We start from the raw sequence: 20,937 nt of genomic DNA on the forward strand, positions 1-20,937 counted from the left end.
AGATCTTATATAAAAGGTCTTATATTTTTTATTATGAAATTGGACAATAAAATCCACTAACTTTCCTCAAATGATATAAGGATGGGTACTGTTGGAAGCATTGAAGTCACTCATGGATAAAATATTCTCCATGAATAAATTTAATATGGAAGAATCTTTACTTTAATATTCCATTGTAGTGGTTACCACCCTATTCTTCATATAAAGGTTTGCCATACAGTGGAATCCTATACTGAAGCCCTCTGGCAGATGGCGGCCACTCAGGGCTGTAGTATATTGAAGTCCTCTGGGAAACATTCCTCACTTGGGAAAATGTTCTGTTCCTTGCTCTGCCGGTTTCTCACTCAGGAAAAACGCCCTTTTCCTCGCTCTGTTAGTTCGCCCCTCAGAAAACCCCCTATTTTTTTCTCTACCTGGTTACCTACTACTAACATATGTTTGTTGGCTTACCGTAAACATTAAATTTAATTGTTTCACCAATTCTATGGACATGTTTAATTCGGAATGAAATGACTTTTTACTTCACTTTCTTTAGTGGCTTTCAAGAAAGTGACCATTTAATTTAGCTTGAGTAAAAGGTCATCGTGACTCTGTTCATGGCAGGTATCCATGAATTGTATCACTGTCGACCAATTCACCATATAGAAGAATTAATAATTTTTTTATGGTCTTTGTAATGAGATTGGCATGTAGAATAGTCTGCGCCCTGCATCTGCGGTCGTGAATGGGACGTGGTGATGACAAACTTTCCGTACTCCTTGAAATAAACGGTGCCATCGCCCAGTGTTTTGCAAACGATGAAACAAAGGAAGGGGAGTTTGCCCTCACTTTCAAGCGTCAGAGTGAACCTAATGGAGGGCTTGAGAGTGCTGATCTTATTGGTAATGGCATGGATATCAAGGGGTTCAGGGTAAATCACCAAAATGTAGTTTTTGGAGAGATATTACAAGTCTTTAGCCTTAACATTTTACACGTTGGCAGGTACAACATGAAGGGGGATGCCTATACTCATGCCAAAACCTTGTTTATAGACATTGCCCTTGTACCTTATTACAACCCAGGAGTCCCAAAGGCCTGTTATCCTGGGTGTAAAGGGAGCAAAATAAACACAGCAGAAAAAAAAATTGAATTATATTATCCTTCACCAATTTAGAACAGATGTACACTACATTCACTATGTACAACAATAGGTATTAGTGCACTCCACGGTAAGCAAGGCAGAATAGAAGCCACTAGAGAGAAGACAGTGCTTCAACCAGCTCTAGAATGGAAATGACAAGGGCAGACAGGTGTGTTGTACCCACAACACCTATGCGATTGCCAAAGCCAACTTCTCATTGGCTGGAACCTGGGTACTGATTGAACGGCGGGGCCCCATCATCAATCCTTAGTACCTGGTTCGTTGGTTGGGGGAGACAGCCTTTCAGTGAGGGTGTGTACATGCGCCGAATAAAGTTTACGTACTCTTTGTATGCCACATACCTAAAGAAGATAAGGTTACCACAAAAAATCGACGAGTTCCATAAAGTCTCGGAGAGCAAGCCTTTGGCCATTGTACTATTATATCTATACCGGTGTTACTGGGAACGTTGAAAGAAGCCACGTAATAGTTGTTGTTTTTAATACTGGAAAATGTTTAGTTCCCCAGAGTCGTGAGACACTTTTAGCGAGGTAGAGGACACTGTGCGGGACACAGGGCTGAAAGTAGTGACGGGTTTGTGGGTCTTCGGAAGACCGTAGAGTCTGACAGGTGTATGTAACTAATATCTCATCACTCGCAGTCAAGATGAAAGAATTTCCAGGATAGACATCACTTATGATCCTTTGTGGTGCAAGTGATAGGGCATTGGACTGACAGCCGCCCAGGTCAAGGGTTCAGATCTTAGGACACCTCTTGAATTATTACATAAAATTAATTTTCAGTACACAGTTATCAGTGTATAATTTATAAGTTACTGTATACACTTATAATGTATATGTATCTCACCAGGTACACCTTCGTTCGACCTCCTGACACAGTCTGGGGAGTTAGACTTAATAATGGGTCATGGACCGGCATGATGGGCATGGTGGTGAGAGAGGTCAGTGATGTAAGGCATTTTCTGAAAAAAAATACATCATCATAAAACGAAAAAAAATATTTAGGTAATTTTCCCTCTACGTCGCTTGACTGCATTACAATTTCATTTTATAATGGTGTACAGTATCAACACATTGATATGTATGATAAACCTGCAACACGTTGATATGTATGATACACCTGCAACACATCGATATGTATGATAAACCTGCAACACGTTGATATGTATGATAAACCTGCAACACGTTGATATGTATGATAAACCTGCAACACGTTGATATATATGATATATCTGCAACACGTTGATATGTATGATAAACCTGTAACACGTTGATATGTATGATACACATGCAATACTACGAATCTTCATATAAAGATAAATTACACTTCAGGAGACATCAACGTTGGTGGAAGACAAAGCAGATGAACTTGAGAGGTAGTCTGATGTGAACAGTCCATCAACCAAGGCTCAAGATGATCACATCGTCTACCTCGTCGTCCACCAACGCTGATGTTTCCAGGAGTGTGAGCCATCTCTGTAATCGACAGACGAAGCATGCAGCCCAGGTGAAAAGTTTCGTCTATAATGATTGTGTTGCACATGTACCTAGATTACAATATGTCTTTTGAGATACGAAGGTCATGGTTAGATAAATGATACAAATAGCAAATAGTTAATAAGTGGTTATTTTGTACTGACGAGACATTTCTCGTGCATAGGCCTTTTTCTAACTTAAATAAAGAGACGACTTTAATACAGTTGGAGACTGTGTTTAGTTACTTACTCTAGATGGATCAGTGATTAAAATACTTAAATATCAATTAATTTGTGTCACCTATATTAATTAAGAAGTTAATATTTGAATTTTAAGAGAGTTGTTCCATGTATTGAATATTATAAACTAGCTGTGCTGATATTTTCTTCAAGTATGTTATTTAAATGACTGTAATATACGAACTGTATTGGTAATGTCATAACACCTCCTTAGTTTCCCTACAGGAAGTGAGTATCGGTGCTGGACCTTTCATGATCGATAGATGGCGAGCCGAGGCGGTGGACTACACTGTACCAATGGTGTTAGACTACTGGAGGATCCTGGGGGTCCGAGGTCTTCCAGAGGTGGACCCCTGGGGCTTCCTGTTTAACCTGGCACCGCTGGTGTGGGCAGCCATTTTACGGGCCCTGGTGGTGCTTGCTTCAACTGCGTTCCTCGTGTCAACCTACTGTACTTACAAGAGTGATGACCACGGCTACTGGCTTCACGTCACATTCGGATATATTCGCATACTATTACAGCAAGGCAAGATTTTTTCTCACCTGATGAAGCATGGAAATTTGAAACGCCTAGAGCTAGTATTTCCATCCCTATATGGTTCATTTCCATATATACATCATTATATATATATATTTATATATATATATATATATATATATATATATATATATATATATATATATATAATATATATATATATATATATATATATATATATATATATATATATATATATATATATATATATATATATATATATATATATATATATATATATATATATATATATATATATATATATATATATATATATATATATATATATATATATATATATATATATATATATATATATATATATATATATATATATATATATATATATATATATTTATATCTTAGGTAGTAGGTTGGTAGACAACAACCGCTCGGGGAGGTACTACCGTTCTGCCAAGTGAGTGTAAAACGAAAGCCTGTAATTGTTTCCATTATGGTAGGATAGCTGGTGTCTTTTTTCTGTCTCATAAACATGCAAGATTTCAGGTACGTCTTGTTACTTCTACTTACGCTTAGGTCACACTACACATTCATATACAAGCATATATATACACACACCCCTCTGGGGTTTCTTCTATTTTTTTACTAGTTTTTTTCTTATTTCCTCTTATTTCCATGTGGAAGTGGAACAGAATTCTTCCTCCGTGTGCCATGCGTGTCGTAAGAGTCGACTAAAATGCCGGAAGCCCGGTGATAGTAACCGTTTCTCCTGCATACATTATTATTTTATTAACACACTGGCCGATTCCCACCAAGGCAGGGTGACCCGAAAAAGAAAAACTTTCACCATCATTCACTCCATCACTGTCTTGCCAGAAGGGTGCTTTACACTACAGTATTTAAATTGCAACATTAACACCCCTCCTTCAGAATGCAGGCACTGTACTTCCCATCTCCAGGACTCAAGTCCGGCCTGCCGGTTTCCCTGAATCCATTCATAAATGTTACTTTGCTCACACTCCAACAGCACGTCAAGTATTAAAAACCATTTGTCTCCATTCACTCCTATCAAACACGCTCACGCATGCCCGCTGGAAGTCCAAGCCCCTCGCACACAAAACCTCCTATACCCCCTTCCTCCAACATTTCCTAGGCCGACCCCTACCCAGCCTTCCTTCCACTACAGACTGATACACTCTTGAAGTCATTCTGTTTCACTCCATTCTCTCTACATGTCCGAACCACCTCAGCACCCCTTCCTCAGCCCTCTGGACAACAGTTTTGGTAATCCCGCACCTCCTCCTAACTTCCAAACTACGAATTCTCTGCATTATATTCACACCACACATTGCCCTCAGACATGATATCTCCACTGCCTCCAGCCTTCTCCTCGCTGCAACATTCATCACCCATGCTTCACACCCATATAAGAGCGTTGGTAAAACTATACTCTCTTACATTCCCCTCTTTGCCTCCAAGGACAAAGTTCTTTGTCTCCACAGACTCCTAAGTGCACCGCTCACCCTTTTTCCCCTCGTCAATTCTATGATTCACCTCATCTTTCATAGACCCATCCGCTGACACGTCCACTCCCAAATATCTGAATACATTCACCTCCATACTCTCTCCCTCCAGTCTGATATCCAATCTTTCATCACCTAATCTAATTGTTTTGTTATCCTCATAACCTTACTCTTTCCTGTATTCACTTTTAATTTTCTTCTTTTGCACACCCTACCAAATTCATCCACCAACCTCTGCAACTTCTCTTCAGAATCTCCCAAGAGCACAGTGTCATCAGCAAAGAGCAGCTGTGACAACTCCCACTTTATGTGTGATTCTTTATCTTTTAACTCCACGCCTCTTGCCAAGAACCTCGCATTTACTTCTCTTACAACCTCATCTATAAATATATTAAACAACCACGGTGACATCGCACATCCTTGTCTAAGGCCTACTTTTACTGGGAAATAATCTCCCTCTTTCTTACATACTCTAACTTGAGCCTCACTATCCTCGTGAAAACACTGCTTTCAGTAACCTACCTCCTACACCATACACCTGCAACATCTGCTACATTGCCCCCTATCCACCCTGTCATATGCCTTTTCCAAATCCATAAATGCCACAAAAACCTCTTTAGCCTTATCTAAATACTTATATGTTTCACTGTAAACACCTGGTTCACACACCCCCTACCTTTCCTAAAGCCTCCTTGTTCATCTGCTATCCTATTCTCCATCTTACTCTTAATTCTTTCAATAAAAACTCTACCATACACTTTACCAGATATACTCAACAGACTTATCCCCCTATAATTTTTGCACTCTTTTGTCCCCTTTGCCTTTATACAAAGGAACTATGCATGCTCTCTGCCAATCCCTAGGTACCTTACCCTCTTCCATACATTTATTAAATAATTGCACCAACCACTCCAAAACTATATCCCCACCTGCTTTTAACATTTCTATCTTTATCCCATCAATCCCGGCTGCTTTACCCCCTTTCATTTTACCTACTGCCTCACGAACTTCCCCCACGCTCACAACTGGCTCTTCCTCACTCCTACAAGATGTTATTCCTCCTTGCCCTATACACGAAATCACAGCTTCCCTATCTTCATCAATATTTAACAATTTCTCAAAATATTCCCTCCATCTTCCCAATATCTCTAACTCTCCATTTAATAACTCTCCTTTCCTATTTTTAACTGACAAATCCATTTGTTCTCTAGGCTTCCTTAACTTGTTAATCTCATTCCAAAACTTTTTCTTATTTTCAACAAAATTTGTTGATAACATCTCACCCACTCTCTCATTTGCTCTCTTTTTACATTGCTTCACCACTCTCTTAACCTCTCTCTTTTTCTCCATATACTCTTCCCTCCTTGCATCACTTCTACTTTGTAAAAACTTCTAATATGCTAACTTTTTCTCCCTTACTACTCTCTTTACTTCATCATTCCTCCAATCGATCCTCTTCCCTCCCGCACCCACTTTCCTGTAACCACAAACTTCTGCTGAACACTCTAACACTACATTTTTAAGCCTACCCCATACCTCTTCGACCCCATTGCCTATGCTCTCATTAGTCCATCTATCCTCCAATAGCTGTTTATATCTTACCCTAACTGCCTCCTCTTTTAGTTTATAAACCTTCACCTCTCTCTTCCCTGATGCTTCTATTCTCCTTGTATCCCATCTACCTTTTACTCTCATTGTAGCTACAACTAAAAAGTGATCTGTTATATCTGTGGCCCCTCTATAAACATGTACATCCTGAAGTCTACTCAACAGTCTTTTATCTACCAATACATAATCCAACAAACTACTGTCATTTCGCCCTACTTCATATCTTGTATACTTATTTATCCTCTTTTTCTTAAAATATGTATTACCTATAACTAAACCCCTTTCTATACAAAGTTCAATCAAAGGGCTCCCATTATCATTTACACCTGGCACCCCAAACTTACCTACCACACCCTGTCTAAAAGTTTCTCCTACTTTAGCATTCAGGTCCCCTACCACAATTACTCTCTCACTTGGTTCAAAGGCTCCTATACATTCACTTAACATCTCCCAAAATCTCTGTCTCTCCTCTACATTCCTTTCTTCTCCAGGTGCATACACGCTTATTATGACCCACTTTTCGCATCCAACCTTTACTTTAATCCACCTACATTACTAAAGTTAAAAAGAGAAACTTTTGTTTTTCTCTTTGGGTCACCCTGCCTAGGTGGAAAACGGCTGATTTGTTGAAATTATATATATATATATATATATATATATATATATATATATATATATATATATATATATATATATATATATATATATATATATATATATATATATATATATATATATATATATATATATATATATATATATATGTATGCTTAACAATTCGCAGACAGGCGAAATTATTTACAAACATTGTCTCTCCGTCCACGGCAGGACTCGAACCTGCTAACTTCGTATCAGAGTCAACAGTACTTTACCACGAAGCCAGAACCCAATAAGTATGGGCGCCTAGCCGAAGCTAGACGATGTTTCCCATACCCCCGGGCACCAAGCTCGTTTTCAAAGTTAATTCATCAAATCCTGTCACATGCAATGGAGAACGAGAGAGATTTGAAATGCTTAACAATTCGCAAACAGGCGAAATTATTTACAAATTATTTACTTGTATATACATGTGGTGTGTGTACTCACCTAATTGTACTCACCTAATTGTGGTTGCAGGGGTCGATACACAGCTCCTGGCCCCGCCTCTTCACTGATCGCTACTAGGTCCTCTCTCTCTCTCTGCTTCCAGAGCTTTGTCATACGTCGTCTTAAAGCTATTTATGGTTTCTGCTTCCACTACATCACTTGTTAGGCTATTCCACTTCCTGACGACTCTGACTGAAGAAATACATGTACTTCCTAACATCCCTCTGAGTCGTCTGAGTCTTCAGCTTCCAATTGTGACCCCTTGTTTCTGTGTCTCCTCTCTGGAACAACCTGTCTCTGTCTACCTTATTTATTCCATGCAGTATTTTGTATGTCGTTATCATGTCTCCCCTGACTCGCCTGTCCTCCAATGTCATCAGTCCGATTTCCCTTTCTTCGTAGGACATACCCCCGAGCTCCGGAACTAGCCTTGTTGCAAACCTTTGCACGTTCTCTAATTTCTTGACGTGTTTGACCAGGTGTGGGTTCCAAACTGGAGCTGCATACTCCAGTATGGGTCTGATATACACTGTGTACAGTGTGTGTGTGTATGTGTGTGTGTATGTTTGTGTGTGTGTGTGTGTGTGTGTGTGTGTGTGTGTGTGTGTGTGTGTGTGTGTGTGTGTGTGTGTGTGTGTGTGTGTGTGTTTGCGTTTGTGTGTTTGTGTGTGATACAAATATCTCGAACAAGCGATGCAAGGACAGTCCCTGTGACCGTATTTGCTGGACATCCTCCTCTTTTCTACATAATTTCAAGCTCCTCCTGATGATGTGTTAATTGCAACAAGAAAGGTCTATAGCTATCATTCAACACTCCCCGATGTTGTTTTGCATATTTATGGTAGTTTTTCACCTTGTTAAACTATCTTATACTTTATTTCCAATGATGTCATTTTGTCACATGATATTACCCCTCATTTTCTTGCTTGATATATATTAACTGTTCTGTTCTGGTATGCACGTTGAGGCTTAATAAAGCTCCCGGCGGATGAAACAGCCTATATCGATTGTCAACAGAAACATTCCACCCATGGTTTCATATTGTTGCACAGTGCAACTCCATGAAGATTTTCTGTGTGCGTTATGTGGTCCTCCTCTATGCATACAGCTACTGGAACAGACACATCTTCTTAACTGATTGTCTCAAAGAAGCGGTGCCTCTTAAGTTCACTCTTATTTAACTTTAATCCAGCAAGCATTCCCTGTGTCTGGATATTCACGCCTACATCACTGAATGCACAGAAGGGATTTCACACTCCTTCAGGGAAGCCTTCATGGAAGCCAGGAAAATAACGACTACACTTAATACCAGCATGTATAATTCTGAACACATCTTAAGCTGAATAACTATTTTCAACCTCCAGTACAAGACTGACATGAAAGCTGAACTCCTTTGGCAGTAACTTTATTAGATGAAGAGATAGAGGAAGAACTTCCAGCATCAGTAGTTTGTCTAAAGGCACCCAATCCCAAAATGAACTTGAAACATTCATTTGAAGCTCAAAATTATCCACAATCATACTTAAATCCAACTACCAACTAGATGTAATCACTAAGAACCACAGTTTTAATGACAACATTTTCTGTAAAGCTTTACGCAAGGTACCCTCATCGCAGAGCTGTGTAGTAGTTCTTAGCTGCTCCCTAAGGACCAGCAGAAGACAACAGCATAATCATTACTGCCGTAGATAAAGGAGGCGTGGTTATCTTAAACCAGACCGACTACAACGCCAAGGTTAGAGTTGCTCAGTGACCGCACATGTGAAATCATCACCACCCCAACGTGGAACTCTCTCACGGCATCAAACAAGTCTTAAAACTAACTGAATGCAGGACGAAATTTCCTTACCTAGTACCTGGCAATCGAAAAGCAGCAGAGTAGTAAATACTACAAGACAAAAAACAACACTGAAGTACAGACTACAAGACAAAAACACCAGGAGAGTACAGAGTCCAAGAACAAAACAGCAGGAAAGTAAAGAACACAAGAAAAAACAGCATGGAAGGACTACAAAAAAAAAGTGCAAGTGCCCCACACAGGTTAACTGGGGGTTCTTGCCAAGAACTTTTCTTATCTTTTGGGGACCATGAGTGATATACACCTAAATTCCTCGACTGAAAGCAAATTAACATCAGGAACACCAAGACGGAGAGTCAAATGATGACCTGCTTATTCACATAGATACCTTTGGACCAGTCAATAGCACTACTTTACCGTAAACACCACAACAGCTAAAATCTCCTTTCCAGCTATATAGTTTTTTTTTTTTTACTGTAAGTGAGTGTTGTTTAAACTTCATTTAACACATAACTTACATGATGTAAAACAACTACGGGGGAAGTTGAATGATAGCTCTAGGCCCTTCGTGTTGCAATCAACACATTTTCAGGAACTTGCAATGTTGTAGAAATAAGTAGGAAGTCCAGGTAGATTCGTTCAAGGGAACGACTTTAGCTAGAATGAGATGGCATTATTACAATAAAGATACCCAGATGTTGCACATGTGTCTTAATTTCATCATTATTACATAACATAACTTACATATTTCAGCTCCAACAGCAAGCCAGAGCTATGGTATTGAAATGGCGAGACCTATCACTGCAATTCTTGCTTGGTAGCTTGTACATGAATGGTATACAACACCGACAAGATGAAGACACATGTGCAACATCTGGGTATCTTTATTTGTAGACGTTTCGCTAATACAAATACATATAAAGTTGCCCACATGTTGCATATGTGTCTAATTCTTGCTAAATTGTTCGCGGAACACTTGTAGGTAGAGCGTTTTAATAATACAGTAATTATGTGAAACAACATGATCATCATCACCTCCAGATGGATGAACACTGGAGACTTGCGAGTCAAACTTAGCCAAGTAGAACTAAAGATGCAGCTTTCCTTAGAGGAAGTAGATGTGATGATAAGATTCTTTTATGGATGTTGTAATGCACAAATTTGACCATACACTAAAGCTCCAAATTATTTTTCTGAACCCACCAATAATAATGATCTACTCCCACCAGAACTCACTGAGTAAACAGTGGGTTATTATAGACTTATCTCTGGGCACACACAGTATGCAGTTCGAAATACAAGGGAGAGGAATGAACCTAGATTTTCCATGGACGGCTTCTTCTCCATGTAACTTCAGAGTCCTCTATCAAAGATGTAACTGAAAACTAAGAAGACTCGGCAACAGAAATGCTGGTACTTGCATTATCTCATGTTGAGGCTGCCAAAAGGTTTAAATAGGCGAAGCATCAAGAAATTTATGTACGAGCATCAGAGAAAGCACTGTCGACGTCATTAACAATGCTTCCCTTGGTCATTGTAACTCTTATAATCATCTCATATACTAGAAGAATGAAAAAATAGTTATAATATAACCTGAGTTTTGTATGAGGAGGTGTGTGGAAGCTTCTCTCATATCAGTCAAGGTGTGTGGAAGCTTCTCTCATATCAGTCAAGGTGTGTGGAAGCTTCTCTCATATCAGTCAAGGTGTGTGGAAGCTTCTCTCATATCAGTCAAGGTGTGTGGAAGCTTCTCTCATATCAGTCAAGGTGTGTGGAAGCTTCTCTCATATCAGTCAAGGTGTGTGGAAGCTTCTCTCATATCAGTCAAGGTGTGTGGAAGCTTCTCTCATATCAGTCAAGGTGTGTGGAAGCTTCTCTCATATCAGTCAAGGTGTGTGGAAGCTTCTCTCATATCAGTCAAGGACACACACACCCAAATTAGCTTTTAACATCTCAGAAGTAAAAGTTAGAATCATCACAAACAACATTGTTATAATTTAATCTACACTACGTGAGCATTTTATGCTCCCTCAAGTATGTTTCTAAAATTTCAATGCAATGATCTCAACACCTGCTATTTTTACTTCACTTTCTTGCCGAATATGTAATCACTGATTTGTCATCGCTTGTACACTCAGGTTCAGCAAAGTTCCTTACGAAAGAATGAAGCCTAAATAAATGTCCATACATTGAAAATGGGTCCATTTTCTATATTAAACTTTTGTTTTTCATTCGTTATGTGTGTTGGTAAGGATTTAGAACTCACACAACACTTATAAATTATTCACAAAAATATTTTACAGATTTGTTTCAAATGTATTGTGACATAATATAGTAAGAATGTTGAAATTCACCAATTATACGCTAACAACTGGTTTCAAGAATTTTCACAATATTATATTATTTTATTTTATTCCTGCAATTCTTACAGATATGACGCTGCTTATATACTGATAGTGGGAGAGAGAGTAGTGCTGATGGTGTAGATGAGGCTGACACAGAGCTATTTTGTCAACCATTACAGATACGACGCTACCTGTGTACTGGTTGTGGGAGCGGGTGGTGTTGATGGTGTGGATGATGGTGACACTGGTGTTAACACGGAGTTACTCTGGCAACCTCATGGCTCTCCTGGCAGTGAGACACATCCCTGAACCTTACCAAACACTACGTGACGTGATGGACGACCCGTCAGTGAAGCTGATATGGCAAAAGGACTCTGCAACTGTTCCTTATCTGAAAATGCGTCCTGGAGCCATCACACCTGAAGTTTGCAGCAATATTATATAAATATACTTTAATAAAAATACCACTGTGAAAAGTAGCAGAGCAGATATACCTAAGCTTTTTCACATGTTTACACACTAAACTGTAAAGGAGCGAGAAAGGAGAATTGTAGAAAGCGCAATATATAATTTTCTAAGAGAGGTGAAACTCTCAAATTGAAAAAAGGAATTGCATTAATAGAGTTTCTCTGTAGTAGAATTACTCGATCAGTTAATAGTTTTGTGACAATCAGCTAAAAACTATGATGTCAAACACATGGGAGCAGTGAAATGCAAACCAAACTGAAAAAATAGAATAAGGAAGATTTCCAGACTCATTATTTGAATATGGATGCTTTAAAATCTTTAAGGCATGAAGTATTTAACGAAGAGCTGCAACAGAACCACTGTCTGTAACTACATTTTTGGTCCATTAAAGGGATTCATTGAAGACAGGGTCTCTTGATTGGAGGAATTGAACCTCTCGCTTCCTTCCTTGGACTGAATTTAAATACTCCAACAGCCACTCATCCTCTCTCCATTTCCCCTCAGTACAGGCAAAAAATTTTCCCTATTGTGAAATCCAGCTGCTTATAAGAGAGAATTTGTGTATGCAGTAATGTCGCAAAAATCATTCTGAACCTAATGAAAAAAAATATATTTCATTGTGTTTGTTTATTATAAAATTATTGCAAACTTGTCTAAAATATGTTTAGTTGGATTAGGCTAAATTAAATTGCGCTTGTTATAAGGTTAGGTAAGTTTTCTTAGGTTCTTTTCGTACAAAATTATTAATTTTTGCATTAACATAAATGAAAAAAAAATCTTTAAACGTATAAGAGAAATTTTTAGAAAGGACTTAATTTTACATTAGTTTTTACTAATTGAGCAATTTTTACCTATTCGGCACGATATATATATATATATATATATATATATATATATATATATATATATATATATATATATATATATATATATATATATATATATATATATATATATATATATATTTCAGGCAGCGAAGTCTGGTATATACCGGGAGATATCCGATGCAGAGAAGACTGGTCGGCTCATATACATACCACATCCGCAGTTCCCAGAAGTTACGGATACTTTGGTGAGACGGGGCGACCACGTCCTCATTGATGTCCATGACGGTGTCAAGACTACCATTGCTCAAGACTTCACTAAAACTGGCAGGTTTAGTGGAAATTACTATAAATCATTTAAATACTTTTATTCAATTTGAAATGCCAAAATTCTTGAATTTGGAATTATTATGTTTACTTTTATTTAAGACTCTGAATTAGTTTAAATTTTGTTAGATACAACACTACTAATATATACTCACTGGGAACATCCAGTCCAATTTGATTGGGTAGCCCCCTCAATGTTTCGCTCAATCATCATAGATGAACTACAGATGAATGAAGAAATGTTATATTTTCAGATGAGGCACATTTTGAAGTACATTGGCACAAATCAGTAATAAGGAGACGGAGAAAAGACGAAGCTCTTTGAAATGCACACATTCTACAAGCGCCAAAACTCCAAATAAGATGTTGTGGGGTAGTTTTACAGCTAAAGACCCTGGACGGCATGTTATTGTTGAAGGAACGATGAACAGTTACTAATGCAAGGCAGTTCTGGCAATTCAATTGCTTCCCATCGTGGAAAGTCTTTCCTGATGAAGAAGGCATTTTCCTGCTGGATCTTGCTCCATGATACACTTCCAGAAAAATGTTGATATTCTTCGAAAAGAGAGGGCTAAGTTTTCTAAACTGGCCTGGAAACTCTCCTGACCTCAATCCAATTGAAAATCTATGGGCAATAAGCAATTCTTCGAAAAGAGAGGGCTAAGTTTTCTAAACTGGCCTGGAAACTCTCCTGACCTCAATCCAATTGAAAATCTATGGGCAATAAGCAAAGCACAGGATCGCAAAACAGTACTATTCGACTGTGGAGATACTCATTACTGCATTTATTAGGATCTGGTACCACGACGAAGAACTTGCCAAAATGTGTTCAACAGTGGTCGATTCTATGCCAAAGTGTGTGGTAACGCAAATGCCAGCCATAACTCATTAAATAAATTAATTATCTTTCATATCATTGCAGTTCATTTTTCAAATAAACATTAACTTCTATAACAAAGGTCTTATGTCATCACTGTCCCAATTAATATTCACTCTACTGCAGGTTAAAGCTGAGATTATTGATCTGTGCTGGCAGCATTTTTTCACTTACATTTGAATCATTGTCTTTTATTTTTAATGTCAAAAAAAATGGGAATGCGTCTTCTGAAAGGCGTAAAATGAATTTTGAATAGGTATCTATATCGAAGTTCGCATTCATTTTTTTTTCTTATTTTTGGAAGAAAAGTAGTTTTGGTTTTCATGAGATAAGCTGAGAATGTATCTTTTGATCTTCAAACTTTCAAAGTTGTGTTATCTTATTCAAAGAAAGATTGTGATTAATTCTGGACTGTGTAGGTACTAATTAACTAACTGGTTTCTGGGGGATGAGTCTAGTGTTATGCGATACCTGGGATACGTTTTGTCAGCAAACGAAAACCAGTTATTCATTTGCATATATTAAGAAAAGTAACAGTCGTACGGTAGTACAGATCTTTGTGAAATGTCAGCTGCTTTGGGGATTTGAGCTGCTTTGGGGATTAGCGTGGACGGTTACAAAGCATGGCTTGCTTCTGCAGTGTTTTAAAAACTGAGGTTGGAGAGTTGAAGGAGGAGGTCTTGCTTCTCCAGGAGGAGATTAGGAGGCTGAAGGTCCACCTCAATGGGTCTGGGAGAGAGTGTGAAGTGGCTGGAGTTGTGGGGAATGAGACTTCTAGCAGTGAGGTGCAGTCTGTCTCTCGCTGTGAGGAGGCTGTAGTGGGGGAGGTAGCAACGGCTACCAGCAGTGAGGTGCAGCCCAGCACCTGCTACAAGTGGCGAGTTGTTCACAGTAATGGGAGGCGCATCAGAGTAAGGAAAGTTAAGAGTGAAGATCTGAAGGTAGGAAATCGCTTCTCTGTTCTCCAGGATGAATGTACTTCAGTGGCCAGTGAAGGTAAGGGTACTACTGCCCCTGCTAATGAAGGTAAGCGCATTCTTGTGGTTGGTGACTCTCAGGTAAGATATATTGACCGTGCTTTTTGTAATAGGAATAAGAAGATGAGAGATAGAGTGTGCTTCCCTGGAGCTGGTGTTGGGGACATTGTCAACAGGCTGGATAATATCATGTCAGGTAATGGGAACAAGCCCATTATCTGTCTCAGTGCTGGTGGAAATGATATTGGGAAGGGTAGGAGAGAAGAGCTGCTAGATAAGTACAGGTCAGCTATAGATTTCATTAAGTCTAAGGGAGGGATCCCAATCATATGTAGCATCTTGCCTAGAAGGGGAGTAGGAAATGAATGGTTGTCTAGGGCAATTGGTGTAAATTGCTGGCTAGACAGATACTGCAAGGAACTTGCAATCCCATTCATTGACAACTGGAACAACTTTTATGGCAAATATGATATGTATGCAAGGGATGGGGTACATCTCTCTGGGGCAGGGGTGGTAGCACTTGCAGACTCGATTGAGAAGGCCATTGGTGAAATGCCTATGATTTTAAACTGATGGAAGATAGAGGTATGGGTGTGTGTGGGAAACAAGCAGGTTGCAACACTAGGGTTGGAAACAGTAAATGTATAAAAGGCATTCAGCATGAAGTTATAAATAAAGACAATAGAACAGGTCAGCAAACAAAGGGGGACAGCAGAGGGCAGCAAGGGACTAGCTCCCTTAAGGTTTACTATACTAATAGCAGGAGTGTTAGAAATAAGATAGATGAGCTAAGATTAATTGCAAGTGCAGGAAACATAGATATTATTGCTATAACAGAGACCTGGCTCAATCTGAAAGATAGAGAGATGCCCTCTGAATGTCACATACAAGGCTATAAATTATTCCACACTGACAGGGTCAACAGGAAAGGTGGTGGAGTAGCGATGTATGTCAGAGACAATTTAAATTGTTGTGTTAGACAAGATATTAAATTAGAAGCGTCAGCCACTGAATCTGTTTGGTTACAGCTTCTCGAGGGCCGAGAAAAATTAATTTTGGGTGTGATTTACAGGGCCCCAAATCTTGATAGGGAGTGCAGTAAACTTCTATGGGACGAAATTCGTAAGGCATCTACATACGAAAATGTTGTGCTAATGGGAGATTTCAACTATAGACAGATTGACTGGAGCAATTTGACAGGAAATTTAGAGTCGGGTGACTTTCTTGATACGATCCAGGATTGTTTTTTAAAACAGTTTGTGACAGAGCCAACTAGGGGAAATAACCTCCTTGACTTGGTTCTTGCCAGTAGGGAAACACTAATTAATAATCTTGAGGTTAATGATGAGCTTGGGGAGAGTGATCACAAATCACTCAGTTTTAATATATCATGGAATTCCCCTAATAATGGCAATCAAGTCTCCGTCCCTGACTTTCGCTTGGCTGATTTCATAGGACTGAAAAATTACTTAGGTGGGCTGAACTGGAATGACCTGACTAAGGGTCAGGTAGGTGGTGATGGTTGCCGATATGATGCTTTCCAGGGCATAGTTCTAGCTGCTCAGTCAAATTATGTTCCAAATAGGGAAATCAGATCAAACAAAAATGATCCTAAATGGATGAACAATAGATTAAAATATCTGATTGGTCAAAAGAGAGGCATATATAGGCAAATCAAAAGAGGAGAGGGGCAATTAAGAAATCGATATATTCAGTTAAAGAGAGAAATAAAAAAGGGAATTAGAAAAGCAAAAAGAGATTATGAGGTTAAAGTTGCAAGACAATCGAAGACTAACCCAAAAGGATTCTTTCAGGTATACAGAAGTAAGATCAGGGACAAGATAGGCCCACTCAAAAGTTCCTCGGGTCAGCTCACTGACAGTGATAAGGAAATGTGTAGAATTTTTAACACATACTTCCTCTCAGTTTTTACACATGAGGATACCAGCGATATTCCAGTAATGATAAATTATGTAGAACAGGACGATAATAAACTGTGCACTATTAGGGTCACAAGTGACATGGTCCTTAGGCAAATAGATAAATTAAAACCTAACAAATCCCCAGGCCCTGATGAACTGTATGCAAGGGTTCTAAAGGAATGTAAAGAGGAGCTTAGCACACCTTTGGCTAATCTTTTCAACATATCACTACAAACTGGCATGGTGCCAGATAAGTGGAAAATGGCAAATGTGATACCTATTTTCAAAACAGGTGACAGGTCCTTAGCTTCGAACTATAGACCAATAAGCCTAACCTCCATAGTGGGAAAATTTATGGAATCAATAATTGCCGAGGCAGTTCGTAGCCACCTTGAAAAGCATAAATTAATCAACGAATCTCAGCATGGTTTTACAAAGGGGCGTTCCTGCCTTACGAATTTATTAACTTTTTTCACTAAGGTATTTGAGGAGGTAGATCATGGTAATGAATATGATATTGTGTATATGGACTTCAGTAAGGCTTTTGACAGGGTCCCACATCAGAGACTATTGAGGAAAATTAAAGCACATGAAATAGGAGGAGAAATTTTTTCCTGGATAGAGGCATGGTTGACAAATAGGCAGCAGAGAGTTTGCATAAATGGGGAGAAATCAGAGTGGGGAAGCGTCACGAGCGGTGTTCCACAGGGGTCAGTGTTGGGCCCCCTGCTGTTCACAATCTACATAAACGATATAGATGAGGGCATAAAGAGCGACATCGGCAAGTTTGCCGATGACACCAAAATAGGCCGTCGAATTCATTCTGACGAGGACATTCGAGCACTCCAGGAAGATTTGAATAGACTGATGCAGTGGTCGGAGAAGTGGCAGATGCAGTTTAATATAGACAAATGCAAAGTTCTAAATGTTGGACAGGACAATAACCATGCCACATATAAACTAAATAATGTAGATCTTAATATTACGGATTGCGAAAAAGATTTAGGAGCTCTGGTTAGCAGTAATCTGAAACCAAGACAACAGTGCATAAGTGTTCGCAATAAAGCTAATAGAATCCTTGGCTACATATCAAGAAGCATAAATAATAGGAGTCCTCAGGTTGTTCTTCAACTCTATACATCCTTGGTTAGGCCTCATTTAGATTATGCTGCACAGTTTTGGTCACCGTATTACAGAATGGATATAAATTCTCTGGAAAATGTACAAAGGAGGATGACAAAGATGATCCCATGTATCAGAAACCTTCCCTATGAGGATAGACTAAGGGCCCTGAAATTGCACTCTCTAGAAAGACGTAGAATTAGGGGGGATATGATTGAGGTGTATAAGTGGAAGACAGGAATAAATAAAGGGGATGTAAATAGTGTGCTGAAAATATCTAGCCTAGACAGGACTCGCAGCAATGGTTTTAAGTTGGAAAAATTCAGATTCAGGAAGGATATAGGAAAGTACTGGTTTGGTAATAGAGTTGTGGATGAGTGGAACAAACTCCCAAGTACCGTTATAGAGGCCAGAACGTTGTGTAGCTTTAAAAATAGTTGGATAAATACATGAGTGGATGTGGGTGGGTGTGAGTTGGACCTGATAGCTTGTGCTACCAGGTCGGTTGCCGTGTTCCTCCCTTAAGTCAATGTGACCTGACCTGACTAGGTTGGGTGCATTGGCTTAAGCCGGTAGGAGACTTGGACCTGCCTCGCATGGGCCAGTAGGCCTTCTGCAGTGTTCCTTCGTTCTTATGTTCTTATGTTCTTATATTCAGAAGTCTCGTCCTTTATTGTTACTCATTCTCTTTTTTCTCCATTTTATCCGCCTCTTCACTTAATTTCTGGATATTCTTTTGTAAGGTTCTCTGTTAAATACTCTTGCAGATGATAATATTGATGCAGTTCATCCGTCCCAGTCTTCCTCATTTAATCATTTACTGTTTTAAATCTTCAACAAGTTCGTAATATTAAAAATCATCTTCCTACATTCCAAGAAATTTTCTCTTACAGAACTTTTATTTTCCGGATGCCACTATACCCTTTTATATACCATGTTCACCAAAATTCTAAATAGCATGCATATCAACACACTGGCCCATAATTTTATGCCTCCTGCCTGACCCATTGACATAAATTGTCGGGTACCGTTGTTTTGGTATTAATAAAACACCCATTAGTTAATTCATATTTATTTTAAATTGCTATATGAATGTTTTATAGCTCTTGGTTCAGCCTGACTTTCTCACTTTCAGGCAGCACTGCTCATTCTTATGTGAAGTCCTCCTTCAATCATTTGTAAACTCCGCATTCTTCTCCATAATCTATATTTCATATACCGTTATTTTCAGCCTCATTTGGCTTTTCACACTTTTCTTAACTTTTTTTTTATGTTGCTGTTAATATTCTGATTCATTTTAAATCAGTGATTTTATACCATTTTAAAGCTTTTCGTATTAGTGACGATGGAAGTGAGAGATATATAAGTTTTTATACAAAAAAAAATATAGTAATATAATGTTTATTGCAGGAAAATGTTCGTTTTATGAATCCAGAGAAGAGTTTCTGCTGGCAATGTTTGCAATGATTAGTCAAAAAGGCAGCCCACTTGTGCCAATATTAAATAAGAGGTAAAAGAAAATATCAGTTGATTGATGGTTTTGTTTGGAATATTATAAAATAATCAACATTATTGTCCATACCAAAATCGTCTTGCAAAAGTAAAATACACACACAAACACATACACATACAATCGTTCAAGACTCAGTACATCTTGTACGTTAGGCCTATGTTGAAATATCCAGCACCAGGACACCTGGTCAAGCACGTCAAAAAATTAGAGAAAGCTCAAAGGTTTGCAACAAGACTAGTCCCGGATCTAAGGGACATGTCCTACGAAGAGAGACCTGATAACACTGGAGGACAGGAGGGATAGGGTAGACATAATAACGAGATATAAAATACCGAGAGGAATTGAAAAGGTGGATACGGACAGGATGTTTCAGAGATTGGACACAGCAATAAGGGGTTACAACTGGAAGCTGAAAACTCAGATGAGTCAAAGGGATGTTAGGAAGCATTTCTTCAGTCATAGAGTTGTCAGGAAGTGGAACAATCTGGAGAGTGGTGTAGTGGAGGCAGGATCCATACATAGCCTTAAGAATAGATACGACGAAGCTCATGGAGAAGGGAGAGGGCGGACCTGTGTGAGTAGGTGAGTACTCTCTCGCTCTCTCTCTTTCTCAAAGTCCCTCACATTCTCACACACATTCCCACACTCCCTCCCTTGCACACACACACACACACACACGCGCGCGCGCGCGCGTATGGTTAAATTAGACACATGTGCAACACTTGGTTATATCTGTTGTGGAAACGCTTCGTCAGACAGTGGTTTCTTCAGTTCATTACAAAGGAGAATAGTGAAGATCAGGAGATTCAGGTAATCAGTCCCTCAGCCTGTAGTCGGTGTAACGAGTCCATAAATCTGTATAATAATACAGCATATGCGTAAAGTATTTGCTTATATGGTGCAGACAGTGTATTGTATTCTTATCAAGATTGATGGACTCATTACGTCGACTCCAGGCTCAGTAAATGATTTCCTCAATATCCTTCTGATTTTCACTGTTTTCCTTTGTATTGGACCGATGAAGCCACTGTGTGGCGAAGTGTTTCCACAATAAGGATACTCAAATGTTGCCCATGTGTCAAGTATATCTACTTGTCCGTTCTCTGAACCATTTATTTACACACATACATACATACATACTAATGTATACGGAAATTGATTGCATTATTTTCGTTTTATTATGATGTTCGTGT

The 20,937-nt window shown here is 38.9% G+C and overlaps 1 protein-coding gene across 1 annotated transcript in view; it reads left to right on the plus strand.

Moving 5' to 3' along the window:
- Positions 1–20,937, plus strand: part of LOC128691598 (glutamate receptor ionotropic, delta-1-like) — an 84,533-nt gene that overhangs the window by 59,831 nt on the left and 3,765 nt on the right. The window contains exons 7-11 of the mRNA XM_070088961.1: positions 1,991–2,081; positions 3,081–3,381; positions 11,894–12,138; positions 13,153–13,333; positions 19,642–19,741. Of these exons, the coding sequence (XP_069945062.1) occupies positions 1,991–2,081; positions 3,081–3,381; positions 11,894–12,138; positions 13,153–13,333; positions 19,642–19,741 (918 nt within the window). The remainder of the gene's footprint in view (positions 1–1,990; positions 2,082–3,080; positions 3,382–11,893; positions 12,139–13,152; positions 13,334–19,641; positions 19,742–20,937) is intronic.

The sequence above is a fragment of the Cherax quadricarinatus genome, chromosome 26 (assembly GCF_038502225.1).
Source record: "Cherax quadricarinatus isolate ZL_2023a chromosome 26, ASM3850222v1, whole genome shotgun sequence".
Taxonomy (NCBI): Eukaryota; Metazoa; Arthropoda; class Malacostraca; order Decapoda; family Parastacidae; genus Cherax; species Cherax quadricarinatus.